The sequence below is a fragment of the Canis lupus genome, chromosome 30, assembly GCF_011100685.1.
Source record: "Canis lupus familiaris isolate Mischka breed German Shepherd chromosome 30, alternate assembly UU_Cfam_GSD_1.0, whole genome shotgun sequence".
NCBI classification, from domain to species: Eukaryota; Metazoa; Chordata; class Mammalia; order Carnivora; family Canidae; genus Canis; species Canis lupus.
Window position 1 is genome coordinate 32,074,366 of NC_049251.1, and position 12,820 is coordinate 32,087,185.

Consider the following 12,820-nt stretch of genomic DNA (forward strand, 5'->3'; position numbering starts at 1 on the left):
CAAAACAAAAAAACCCAAGGCAGTAACAAAATAGCCTTTAAAAAAAACTTTACCTACAAAGTTAACATTAAAAATTTGAACTTAAGTTTAACAATAAAACAAGTTTTCATGTACTTTATATGCTGGGGTTCACTGACAGATTTTGTTTGGAAAAGACTGCAATGCTTTTCAAATTTTAATTTGAAAATCACAGTGCTGAATCACCTCCCTGACCCCCGTCGTAGCCTCCTTTCAGCCTTTTCTGTTGCAAGTCTAACCACATCATGCCTCCATCTAAAATCTTTTTAAAAACTTTTAGTAAAAAAAATAATAAAATAAAAATAAATAAATAAATAATAATTAATTAATTAAAAAAATAAAAAAATAAAAACTTTTAGTAATAGGGAATTCGATAATGTAAAGTTCAAATTATCTGCAGGACTACAAGTCCCCTCAGAATTGGGCACATGGTAGCAGGTGCTTAATGTTTGTTGAATGAGTTATTAAAAACTAGAAAATGTAAAAATTAGCCACACAATCCTACATCCTTCCCTCGAGTTTCAACAATAGTAAGTTGTTAGGTGGTGCTTATACATAATTATCTTATTTACATATAATGCTTTTTTTTTTTTTTTTTTTTTTTTTTTAGGATTTCGTTTATTTATTCATGAGAGACACAGATAGAGGCAGAGATACAGAAGAGGGAGAAGCAGGCTCCCTACAGGGAGCCTGATGTGGGACTCGATCCCGGGTCTCCAGGATCACGCCCTGGGCTGAAGGCAGGTGCACAACTGCTTGGCCCTCCCCCCGGGTGTCCCTAGACACATCCATCTTATTTACCGATGGTTTCTCCAACACAAGATGAGTTTAGGACAAAGAGGAAGACATGCTTCTTTAGAAAGCAGGTGGAGATAAGCTATTACCTCAAGTGGCCGTGAAGGTTGAGAAGAGGTTTTCCTAAAGTTACTATTTTTAGGACTGATAGTGGGTAGCTGAGGATTACAAAGGTTTATGACTAGAAAAGACCCCGGTTTGGCATTCACCAAGCCTAGGAGGGAGGCACAGGTGCACCTGTGGGCGAAGTGCAGAGAGCGGTAGGAAGTTGTTTAAAACTTTCTATTTTGGAAAAAAAAAAAAAAAACTTTCTATTTTGGGGTGCCGCCCCCGGGTGGCTCAGCGGTCGGGCGTCTGCCTTCGTCCCAGGGGGCGGTCCTGGAGTCCCGGAATCGAGTCCCGCGTCGGGCTCCCTGCGTGGAGCCTGCTTCTCCCTCTGCCTGTGTCTCTCATTCATTAATAAATAAATAAATAAATAAATAAATAAATAAATAAATAAATAAATCTATCTTTTTTAATGAAAAAAATAAAACTTTCTAGTTTCTCCTTTTATGATTTATAACCTTTACTTCGAACTACCTGAGGCTTACCCTAAACGGCGACCACGACAGAGAACACCTACACATAAAAAGCGCTTCCTGACTTCGCCAGTGCAAATCTGGGGACTTGCTTCCCCCAGGACACCTGGCCAGGTGTCTCCTCAGCGACGCCAGGTAGGCGGGTTACCTGAGCCGCAGGCCCGGAAGGGAGATCTGGGTGCCAGTTCTGCCTCCTCACTACGGGGATTATTTGTCTTAATTTACCTCACGCCCCTACTGATAAACCTCCGGAATCCCGCCCCAGCTCACCTCACCTCACCTCACCTCACGGCCCAGGGTGGTTAACGGCTGCGTGAAGTCACCTGTGAGGATTTCATTAGCTCCTCGGCCCGGCTGACCCTCACCCTCCGCGCGCGTCACTCCGCCGGCGCCCCCCCGACCCCCCTCTCAGCGGGAGCCCGCGAGACCCTCGTGCGCACGCGCCGCTGCGCCCCGGGGGCTCTCGCGCACTCGCGCACTCGCGCGGCGCCCCCTGGGCGTCCCCGCCGGCTCGCCCCAGGGCGCGTGCGCGCGTGCGCGCGTGCGCGCTCGGACGGCCCCGCCCCCCACGCGGCGCGCGCCCCGCGGCGGCCGAGGGGGCGGGGACCGGAGCGGGGCCGACCATGGAGCCCCTGCGGAGGGCCCACGAGGCCGCGGTCCGGCTGCTGCTGTGCGGGCCTTGGGCCTCGGGCGCCGCCTCCCGCCCGAAGCCCCGCGCCTCGGAGGTGCTGACGCGGCACCTGCTGCAGCGGCGCCTGCCGCACTGGACCTCCTTCTGCGTGCCCTACAGCGCCGTCCGCAACGACCAGTTCGGCCTCTCGCACTTCAACTGGCCCGTGCAGGGCGCCAACTACCACGTCCTGCGTACCGGCTGCTTCCCCTTCATCAAGTACCACTGCTCCAAGGCCCCCTGGCAGGACCTGGCGGCGCAGGACCGGTTCTTCACGGCGCTCAAGGTCGTCAACCTGGGTGAGTGGCCCCGGGCGGGGAAGCGCGCCCCCGGGGCAGCGGCATCGGTGTTTGCAAAGCACCACGACTGCCGCGGCTCAGAGGCCGAGACCCCGGCCCCGAGCCCCGAGCCCCGCCTCGGCCCCGCGCACCTGCGGTCCCCAGACTCTGCCTCCGCGTCCCACCCACGCTTCGGCCGCGGTGGTTTGGATTCCCTCCCCACCCCCACCCCCTTTCACCCCCTCCCCGTAGGTGCTTGTTGGAGTCCGTGGTTCCCAGGAAAGTAGGGCTTCGGGGATCCCTGGGGGGCTCCGCGGTTTGGCACCTGCCTTCAGCCCAGGGCGTGATTCTGGAGGCCCGGGATCGAGTCCCACGTCGGGCTCCCTGCACGGAGCCTGCTTCTCCCTCTGCCTGGGTCTCTGCCTCTCTGTCTCTCGTGAATACATAGGTAAAGCCTTTAAAAAAATAAATAAAGTAGGGCTTTATCCCAGACCTGTAGGGAGGGACCACACTGCATCACCCCTCTGGGGCGGAGGCCTTCCTTCCCTGCTCACCTGCTGCAGCTCCTGCCCAGGATCACCCCTACCTTGGGCAGTGAGAAGGCTGGTGTAAGGAAACGCCCCCACTGCAAAGTGGCTCTGCAGTCAAGAAATAATCTTACTGAAATGGCAGGATTCGACCCCGTTACCGTCCTCTTCCTCGCCGCGTTCCTTATTATAAAAACTGGAACTACTTTCTGAACTTCATTATTTTCTTTATATGAAACCCTAGCAAGTGCGCTTTACTGAAAGCACGAAAGGTTTTCACCAGTCGTTTCAGCTTCTTTTAGGTGTTAGGCCTCAAGGGTACTAAAATATTCTGCCTCTTAATATCTCTGTGTGTTGTTTGTTTGTTTGTTTGTTTGTTTTTTTAATGGGAATATTCTAATTCTGGGAGTATTTACTCTTGCTGGATGCTTATTTTCTTTTGGCTAATGACAGAAGAGGCATGAACATTGCAACAGGGGCACATCGTGTGTGTCTGTATCGAGAGGCCTCAAGATGTTTTGAACCTATTAATAAGTTAAACCCACATTGATCCAGATTTTAGTAATTCGGGATCTAGATGTGGGAGCTGAACCATGTTAGCCAACCAGTTTTTTTACAACCAGAGTTAAAGCTGAACCCCCTGTGCACCTGCGCTGGTATTATTATATAATCTGATGGCTCATTAAATTTAAATATGGTATTTATGTATTTTTGCTTTTAATAACTCACATATGTCTTGTCATGGGAATTTTGAGCCATTGGTCTACTGAGGTTTTCCTGGGTTCATTCCACCAAGGAGAAGATTATTTAGCAATGTGTAATTCTTTAAAAATGTCTGTTTGGCTGATGGACTATAAAGAGCCTGCCCACTAATTTTGAGGTTGATTGGAAGTTGAAGGGTAAGCTCACTTCGAAGAGTCGATTCAAAATTATTTGGAAAGACTGGAGTGATGAATAGATTGAGGAAGATGTTTATCTTAGAGTTTTCTTCTTAGGATCAGAAGCAGTCATTCATCCCAAATGTAAAAAGTAACAGGTTAGGAAAAGTATAATTGGAAGATAATAGGTAAACCATGAATGAGCCAAATGCCTTTTAAAGAAATTTTTCATTTAAAACTTAACACTTTAAGAACACCCTGATGATTAGGAGCTTCTCTTTTAAATATAAATATGAAGAAATCCAAAGAAAAGTAGAATACACAGAACATCGTCACACAAAGAAGTGAAACATTTTGAGGAAAGAAACAAAAGCTGTAGTTTCTTTATGTGGAAGAGAAGGCTGAAGAGTGATTTAATGGTCTTTTGGAAATTCGAAAAATCCTGCCTAAAGGGGAATAAGACTTTTAAGTTAAACAAAAAAGGAAAACTTTCTGCTCACGCATGCTTTAATACAAATTGGCTTTTACTGATAAAGGGAATTTTTCCTGGACTTTTAAACAGTAATGTGTTCACCAATTTGGTAATGTTTATTTTTTTTTTTTTTTCTTTTTGTCTTAAGGTAGGGAATTAGATAATGAATTCTTTCCTGTTCTGTGATGTATAGTTGCCTCTCTGGATCATCAAGTACCTATTCTATTAATAAAAATACTTAGGATTTTATTCCTCTTATTCCCTTCTAAAGTGGCAATTATCAGAGTCATTCATTTTTCTCTTTTGTAAATAATAAAGATTTCTCTTTTACCATTTGTTCCCTTTCTCCTCTGCCTTCCCTTCAAAGGAAGCTGACATTTTACTGATGGTTTATCAGTTGGGGTATCCTGCTGGGAAGTAGATTGAGATTTAAGAAAAGCAACTTACCATTGGAATGAATGGGTAATCGGAGACTTGCTAAGAAGTTCTAATTTTTTTTAAGTGCTTAATTTGACAGTGGTTTACCTACTGTTCAGCTGACTCAAAATGAATTATGCAAAGAACTGACTTTCATGTTCATTTTGATGTTATGTTTCAGTCTGGGAAAAATTTAATTTCTAATGGAATTTTATAGACTTTATAGCATATGTGATATAGATAAAGAAAATTATTTTTTTATGTTTAAATTATGGAAGTGGCAAATCTCCTCATTTTAGCTTGACTGCATTAAGTAGACTGCAGGAAAAAAGAAAAGAATTTCTGACTCCTGTATCACACCCTGTCAAACTGCATTACTGATAGTGGTTCCTCGCTGTTTCTTTAATAAGAGACCATGCAACTATTATAAGCTAGTAATCTGGTCCATTCTCCATTTTAACTGAAAAAATATTGGCCATTGATTTGTGTGGTTTTTAAAACGTGTCAATATTTTAACTGGAAACTGATAAGTACTATAAAACAACATTTCGGTTTCACCAGCCATTCCTTAAATCTATATCCTTAGCATTGGTTTAAAAGGCATATTTTATATATTTTACTGTCAGTATATTTAGAAAATTAATAATTGTTTCTAGAACCCATTTTTTCTCCCTCCATTGATTTTCAGCTCTAAAGTTGTGATACTGTATTTTAAATTTGCTTTTTATTTCAACTTCTCCCCCTACTCTTCACTCACTTCTGCTTTGTTTTTTTGTCCACTTCCCTACCCATACTCCAGTTGCCTGTTTTTTCTTCTTTTTGATAAATAGCTTTATGATGCCAGCTTTTGTCACTTTTTGGTGATATTCCTTTGAAGCATTCAGAGATTCTTTGGGGTATTACCAAGGCAAAGAAGGCAATATACTGTCACAGATTTCACTGGGAGTCCCAGGGAACCCTGTGATAGTGACAAACTGTGACCCAGTATATTCCTAAAAATAGAGGTGCCAGCCTGAATGGGCGTGTTTGCCTGTTCTCATTGCCAGCTAGTGATGCTTCTCCTGATTAATCTCTGGCATCACAGTGGTTGGAATGCCGCTTCAGGGAATAAGCACAAAATAGTCCAATGCACTTATACACTCAAAACGAGCATAACACAGCAAATATATTCTTGCAGAAAGAATAAAAATTTAGCAATATGATTAGTCCTGAGCATATGATTTCTCTATTAACTAGAAAGAGGGTTTTACAAATGTACATTCTTCTTTTAAATTGTCATTTTTCTGTCCAACTCCTACACAGGAACAATAAAATTAATACTTGTGTGGAGCATACAATATTTGTTACTGATTCATATGCCTGTGGTTTTATACATGTTTTTAATATGTTAATAGTCATTGATTTTAAATAAGTGCCTTAAAAAAGATAGGAGCTGTGAAAGTTTATTTTGTGTCCAATATAGTGTCATATTCATGAGTGCTTAATCCATTATCTCTGGTTAGTATATGTTTAGTTTCCTGTATTGCAAACAGCAACTAATCTCAAATATAACAGCAAAATCTTGTCAAATGGAAACATTCCAAAGAAGAAACATGTTGGAATCTACTCTATACCTATTTCAAATAGGCTGAAACAAGATTGTTTTCAAATCGGTTGTAAAAATACTCATGGGAATATTTCTCATACCTGTTATAGTAAAATCTTCCTTAGAGTTAGGTTTTTGCCTTAGGTTTAGTAGACGCCTCTTTGACCCAGTTTCTTTTAAGTTGTACAAAAAATTACTTTAGCCATCAGTGTTACTGTCTGACGTAAAGCACAGTAAAGTTGACCTAGTAATTTACTCTCAAGGCCTATAATCCAGAGCATCTACAACTAAATTAATGAATATTCTATTTGCTTATTTGTGAAAACAATATAGAATTACTTCATAATGACTTGGAAGTAATGAATTAATACTTATAAAGTGCTTTGAATTAAAATTTAAACCAGCCTTATCCATAGTTTTAAAAATCTCTAGGCTCACACAGTTGTTACCATGTACCACAAACTGATGAAATTGAACTCTTAGATAGAGTCAGTCTTTACTCGTATCTTTATATTTTCATAACTTTACAATTTGTTGATGTTGCTGAAAAGTGCTTTGTGATTTGTACCGTGACAAATACGTGGATGCGTGATTAATAAGCATTGATGTTCATAAATAACATATTCATTTATTTTCTAGGTATTCCAACTTTATTATATGGACTTGGCTCCTGGTTATTTGCTAGAGTCACAGAGACTGTACATACCAGTTATGGACCAATAACAGTTTATTTTCTAAATAAAGAAGATGAAGGTGCCATGTATTGAAGGTGTTCATCGAAGAACATAATTATCAGTGGATTTTCTCTTATGTGTATGTGCAATGTTTATTTTTGACCCTTTAAAATAAAACTTTTGCAAACACCTTTTTCTTTCTACAGTGTTGGGTTCTTTAAGATGAATCATTGCCCCCAAGAGGTAAAGCTTTTCATACATTGTTACATATTGTATGCTTAGTTTAGCCAATGGAAACTACAGATGCATGAAGCATATACCAATTTTTATTCCTAGAATTAGGTTAAATCACAGATAAAAAATGATTATAACATATATATACACACATACATATGTATTCTATATTTAGGTATTAATTTAAATCGATTCTTTGAAGATAAAATGGAGACATCCACACAAAGAAGGGAGGGGACAAATCTTTTATATGATACTGAAAAAAGAAGTAAAGGATTTTAGGATATATGTGGAGATAACAACATTGTCAAATCCAAAACTGATGAATTCTCATTGAAACACGAAATCTAATCTATTCAGCTGCTAGGATTTTCAATGGGAATGTTTTAAAGTTAAAGCCCTTGTGCCATTTACCTGGATGACAGGTCTAGATGTAGTGTTGAAACTTCTTGTTGCCTAAACATCCAATACCATACTACTTTCTAAAAAATAATGACTCTGGTTAATGTAAATGTAGCAAGACGAATGAAATTAGGACTTACTAAAAGTTAAAATAGCATGCTGATCAAGCTGTAAGAACAATTAAGACCTAGAAAGACCCAGAAGAATAAATTTGGTGACGGTTTATAAAAGCAATTAGCTGAAATGGTACATATCCATACACTTCTTGGCGATGGGAAATGGGCTGAAATTTTAAAGACCTGATGGCAGTTTTGTGTTAAGATTTTATTAAGTTAATTGCATTTTTGAAAGCAAAGTCATTAAAAAAAAATTTATCCTTGGGGGTAGTTACAAAATACCCAGACGAATGGTAAATTTCAGAAATTTGGAGTAATTTAGGGAGAACTAAGTAGAACTATTTAATTTCTAAACCAATGGGTGTTTAAGATTTATGATCTCTCCCATAATTACAAACATGCATTATATATCATTTTATGTTAATGTTTTGCTGATACTCTGCAACATTCACACATTATTATAGCAAAATATTTTATAAAATACAATCTAACCAGCATTTGGGTGCTTGCTCCTGGCAAATCAGTAGAGATAGTGAGTGGCAGGGACTGAGGTGAAAATACCAGAATAAAGTAATACAAACTGAGTTTGCTAAAGATGGTGGTTTTAAATGAGCTGCAGAGAGTGAGCTCTTCTTCAAATATATGTAGTGTTCCCTTGTCTAGAAGTAATTCTAAATAACACTTTAATCAAAGAAGTACTTATGCCAATATATTTAGTCCAGAAGAATATACTTGACACTACTTAAATGAATGGCTTACACAAAGGAGATAGTGTTACATTAAGCTTCATTAATAATAAAACTGGCTATTAGCATTTTGCAAGGAAGGCTAGAACTGATTTCCCCTGTAATGGGCAATGTTAAATAACTATAGCTCATAAGTTTTAAGTCAAATAGTGCTCATTCACTGTTGCTGGTCTGGTCAATACTTGCTGTAAAGGTTTGGTCCCAGCACAAGGCTGATAAAATGGTTTTTAATTACCAGACTATAAATACAGCTTTTCAGTAGAGTTGCACTTCTTTTCACACTGGCCTGTTTGATTTCTGATAATTTGTACTGCTGACTCTGCTTACCTGTTTTTCAATAGCTATAGTCACTGTGACTTCTTGTCCATATAGTGATAGGTAAGTCTCCTTGGAGAAGATCTTGACAAACTACCCTATTGATCTTTGTAATTCTCTGCTGCTTGCAGCATTAAATAGAGCCTTGATTTCTTGTCTCCTGTGCTCACTGTGTAACAATTAAGCAAATGTAATATTTTCTTGTATTACATGAAAATCAATAGACCTCTTGCTCTCATGGAGTTGATCATGGTGAAGGATGAACTCAACAATGGCTAAGGCCATACTTCAAATATTAAAATATCATGCATTGGATTTATTAAGTCCTACAGTGAAACGTTTAGTCTAAAAATGCTCCCCATTGAACAGTAATGGTTTAAGTTTTTCCTTTAAAGTTGAATATGACATGGAAGCATTGTGCCCTAAAAGGGATAAAGTATAAATGCTAGAAGTCAGGAGATTGATTCTATTTTTAGGGTTAGTGCTGTATTACTTTTTGACCTCAAACTAATGACTCCTTTGTGTCTTAGTTTTTCCACCTGTAATCTGAGAACAAAACAAGAAACCTTTCTACTTTAAAATGTATGATAAATATGCTTGTAAGCAAATGTCAGTTTTATTTCAGTAAAAGCTTGTTTGTAATCATTCTTCCTTTCCATATGTATTTATATGTAAAGAACTTCATTAATGAAAGAAGTTTAAAAATAAGGTGAGAGAAAGAAAGGAAGAGACACACTGAGGCATTGTATGTATGCCTGCATGAGAGCTGATTATGCCTGAGATGGCAGAAAGGGTTCTGAGTTGACCCTGTCCTTCTGGATATTAGGAATATCCTTAGTTGATGAAACAACCCAAAACAGCTTTTTTGCCAATATTTCTTTGATGGGATTTTGTCTTTTCCAGGCAAAACTATTTTTTTTATGGAAGATGAGTTTTAGTATAACATTTTACAAATCCTCTATTATTCCTTCTATGCAAATCAATTATCAAGTACTGGAAGAAATTTATGGACAAAATTTTTAGTTCCTGTGTAAACTGTGAGCCACCATAAAGATGCAATAAGAATTGGGGGCATGAAAGAGGTTGCTAACATAAACATCCCTAGTTTTTCAGTGCTAATGTCTTAACATACCAAAATGACAAATAGTTATTTTATCACCCTTTTTTGGTCACACATATTTTGTTAATTGTTGACTTCAGTAAAAAATTGAAACATTTTTTAATTATTAAAAGCCATATGTATTTCTTTAACAATGTACATTTCATTTTTTGTCATTTATATTTATGTTCACTCAAAACTAGAAGAACAATAATGCTTCATGAAATATCTCAATTCTATTAAAGAATGAATGACGTTTAAATGGATGTGGTGACATCAAGACAAGGATCTTGGTTTCATTTCATTTAAAAGCTAATGCAGATAACAGAAACCTTATCCTAAAGTCAGTAGATCAGGTATCTACTTTTTTTCAGCTCTTACCATTCAGACAGTAATAATGTTTGAGGGCATCTTAACCTAAACGAGTACTTAGCATTACATCTCACCTGGGTCAACAGTCTAGGGTATCAAAGTTAAACTGTGTTACTGTAAATTAATGGAAAATGTAACTGCACTTTGCTGAAAGATCAATGTCCAATAAAGGCTGCACAATCAAATCTTGTTGCAATGATTGAGGTCTTTAATTGCCTTTCAAAGATAAGGTGGTAATCAACACAGCTTTAACTGATTTTTTTACTAGTTCAATTACATGCTAATGACTAGTGCCAAGTCAGAATCTTTAACTACTTATACTTATTAAATCTTATGTTAGTAATGAAAAATTACTTTAGCTACACAATCGATAGAACACAAATCTTAATTACTATATTTCACTTTTATACTATTTTATGTGCTTGACAAATGTTTCACAAGAGCTTTCTCAACAATAAGAAGTGTTATTAGTAGTGACTATGGTCCACAGAGTATTTTTGTAATACAAATTAGAGATGTTGAGAAAAATTTTTTTCTTTAAATTAAAATGTGGCTAAAATAGTTTCCAACTGACACAAGTTTGACTCTCCAGCTACTTCTCAGAACTCTGTTCTGCTAATTGAGAAGGCATTTAATACAACTGGGATAAAATAAACCCATATTGTTTTTGGTGTGTTTCTAAAAGTTCAGTTAGTTTTCTAGTAAAGAAATTATTTTGTGGGGGCACTTGGATGGCTCAATTGGTTAAGCATCTGCCTTCCACTTAGGTCATGATCCCAGGGTTTTGGGATCAAGCCCCACATCAGGCTCCCTGTTCAATGGGGAGCCTGCTTCTCCCTCTCCACCCTACTTGTGCGCTCTCTCTCTCTCTCTCTCTCTCTCTCTCGATCTTTTTAAAGAATATCTTTTTAGAAAGAAAAAAATTGATTTTGTGTAGAGTTTGCTATAAAATCTTATTTGGGGAAAGAATAAGTTAGTATAAGGGAAATGAGAAATGAAAAAATAAATAAATTGGACTTCATCAAAATTTAAAAATTTTGTGCTTCAAAGAATGCTGTCAAGAAAATGAAAACACAACTGATGGTATGGGAGAAAATATTTGCAAATCATGAATCTGATAAGGGACTTGCAGCTAGAATATATAAAGAACTCTTATAACTCAACAACCCAATAGAAAAATAGATTTGGACAGATATTTCTCCAAATGAGTTATACAAATTTTTGCTTTAAGCACGTGAAAAGATGTTAACATTAACTGTTAGGGAAGCACAGCTCAAAACCACAATGAGATCCTACTTCACACCTACTAGAATGGCTATAATCCCAAGATAGTGATACCCAGTGTTGCCAAGGATGTCATTTATTTCAAGAAATTGGAACCCTCATGTATTACCAGTGGGAGTGTAAAATGATACAACTTTGGGAAAGTTTGGCAGTTCCTCAAAATATTAAGCATGAAATTACTGTATGACCCAGCAATTCTATTCCTAGGTATATATGGTGGAGAATTGAAAACATGTTCACACAAAAACTTGTACAAAAATGTTCATAGTAGCATTGTTCATTCTAGCCCCAAAATGGAAACAACCCTAACAGCCACCAGTTGATGATGCATGAATAAATAAAATCTGGCATGTTCACACAAAGGAATATTATTCAATCAAATAAAGGAATGATGAACTGATAAACACAACACGTAATGAAGCTTGAAAGCATCATGCTAAAGGAAAGAAGCCAGTCATAAAAGACCACATATTACATCATTCCATTTATCTGAAATGTCCAGAACAGGTAAATCAACAGAACCAAAGTAGATTAGTGATTAGCAGATCAGTGATTAGAGTCTAGGAAAGAGGAGAATGGGAGAAAATGGGCAGTGACTGTTCATGGGTATGGGGTTTCTTTTTAGGGTGACAAAACTGTTCTAAATTTGATTGTGGTGACAGTAGCACAATCCTGCAACTATACTCAGACCATTGAATGGTGCATTGTAAATGGAAGACTATGGCGTGTGAATTATCTCTCAATGAAACTGTTAAATTAGTAAAGAGGGATCCCTGGGTGGCGCAGCGGTTTGGCGCCTGCCTTTGGCCCAGGGCGCGATCCTGGGGACTCGGGATCGAATCCCAGGTCGGGCTCCCGGTGCATGGGGCCTGCTTCTCCCTCTGCCTATGTCTCTGCCTCTCTCTCTCTCACTGTTTGCCTATTATAAATAAATAAAAATTAAAAAAAAATTAGTAAAGAGGAAAGAGGAAATGCGCAGTTAGTATTTAATGTGATATGGTTTCAATTTCTCAAGATGAAAAAAGGTCTGGAGATAGTTGGTACTGATGGATGCACTGTAATGTGAATGGTAATGCTGACTGTACTTGATACCACTGAACTATACACTTAAAAATGGTTAACATGGTGCAGTTCCTCAGTGGCTCAGGTAGTTGAGGGTAGGACTCAGTTTCAACTCAGGTCGTGATCCCAGCTCTGTGTTCAGCACCCGGTCTGCTTGAGATTCCTTCCCCTTCCCTCTCCATCCTTCTCTACTCCTTCCTTTCTTCTCTTTGTAATAAACAAACAAACAAACAAAATCTTCTAAAAAATGGTTAACATAGTGAATTTTGTGTTATATGTATTTTACTACAAATAAAAA

General features: G+C 38.7%; 1 protein-coding gene and 1 long non-coding RNA gene across 3 annotated transcripts in view; one reads left to right on the top strand and one right to left on the bottom strand.

The window, feature by feature from the left end:
- The window catches only part of LOC102152596, an 88,604-nt gene extending 86,762 nt beyond the window's left edge, over positions 1–1,842 (bottom strand). The window contains exon 1 of one of the 2 annotated variants that reach the window (XR_005381805.1): positions 1,677–1,842. This is a non-coding gene — a long non-coding RNA (uncharacterized LOC102152596). The remainder of the gene's footprint in view (positions 1–1,676) is intronic. The other variant, XR_005381804.1, reaches the window with a different exon arrangement.
- A 124-nt stretch (positions 1,843–1,966) lies between these two features.
- On the top strand, positions 1,967–10,361 carry C30H15orf61 (chromosome 30 C15orf61 homolog). The gene is made up of 2 exons (XM_038580801.1): positions 1,967–2,360; positions 6,858–10,361. The coding sequence occupies exons 1-2, from the start codon at positions 2,015–2,017 to the stop codon at positions 6,983–6,985; spliced, it is 474 nt and encodes a 157-aa protein (XP_038436729.1). The 5' UTR covers positions 1,967–2,014; the 3' UTR covers positions 6,986–10,361.
- The last annotated feature ends 2,459 nt before the right edge of the window (positions 10,362–12,820 follow it).

Coding starts and splice junctions, on each gene's coding strand:
- C30H15orf61 (XM_038580801.1), top strand. CDS start 2,015: ATGGAGCCCCTGCGGAGGGCCCACGAGGCCGCGGTCCGGCTGCTGCTG. Junction 2,361..6,857: donor GCTCAAGGTCGTCAACCTGG/GTGAGTGGCCCC, acceptor TTTATTTTCTAG/GTATTCCAACTTTATTATAT.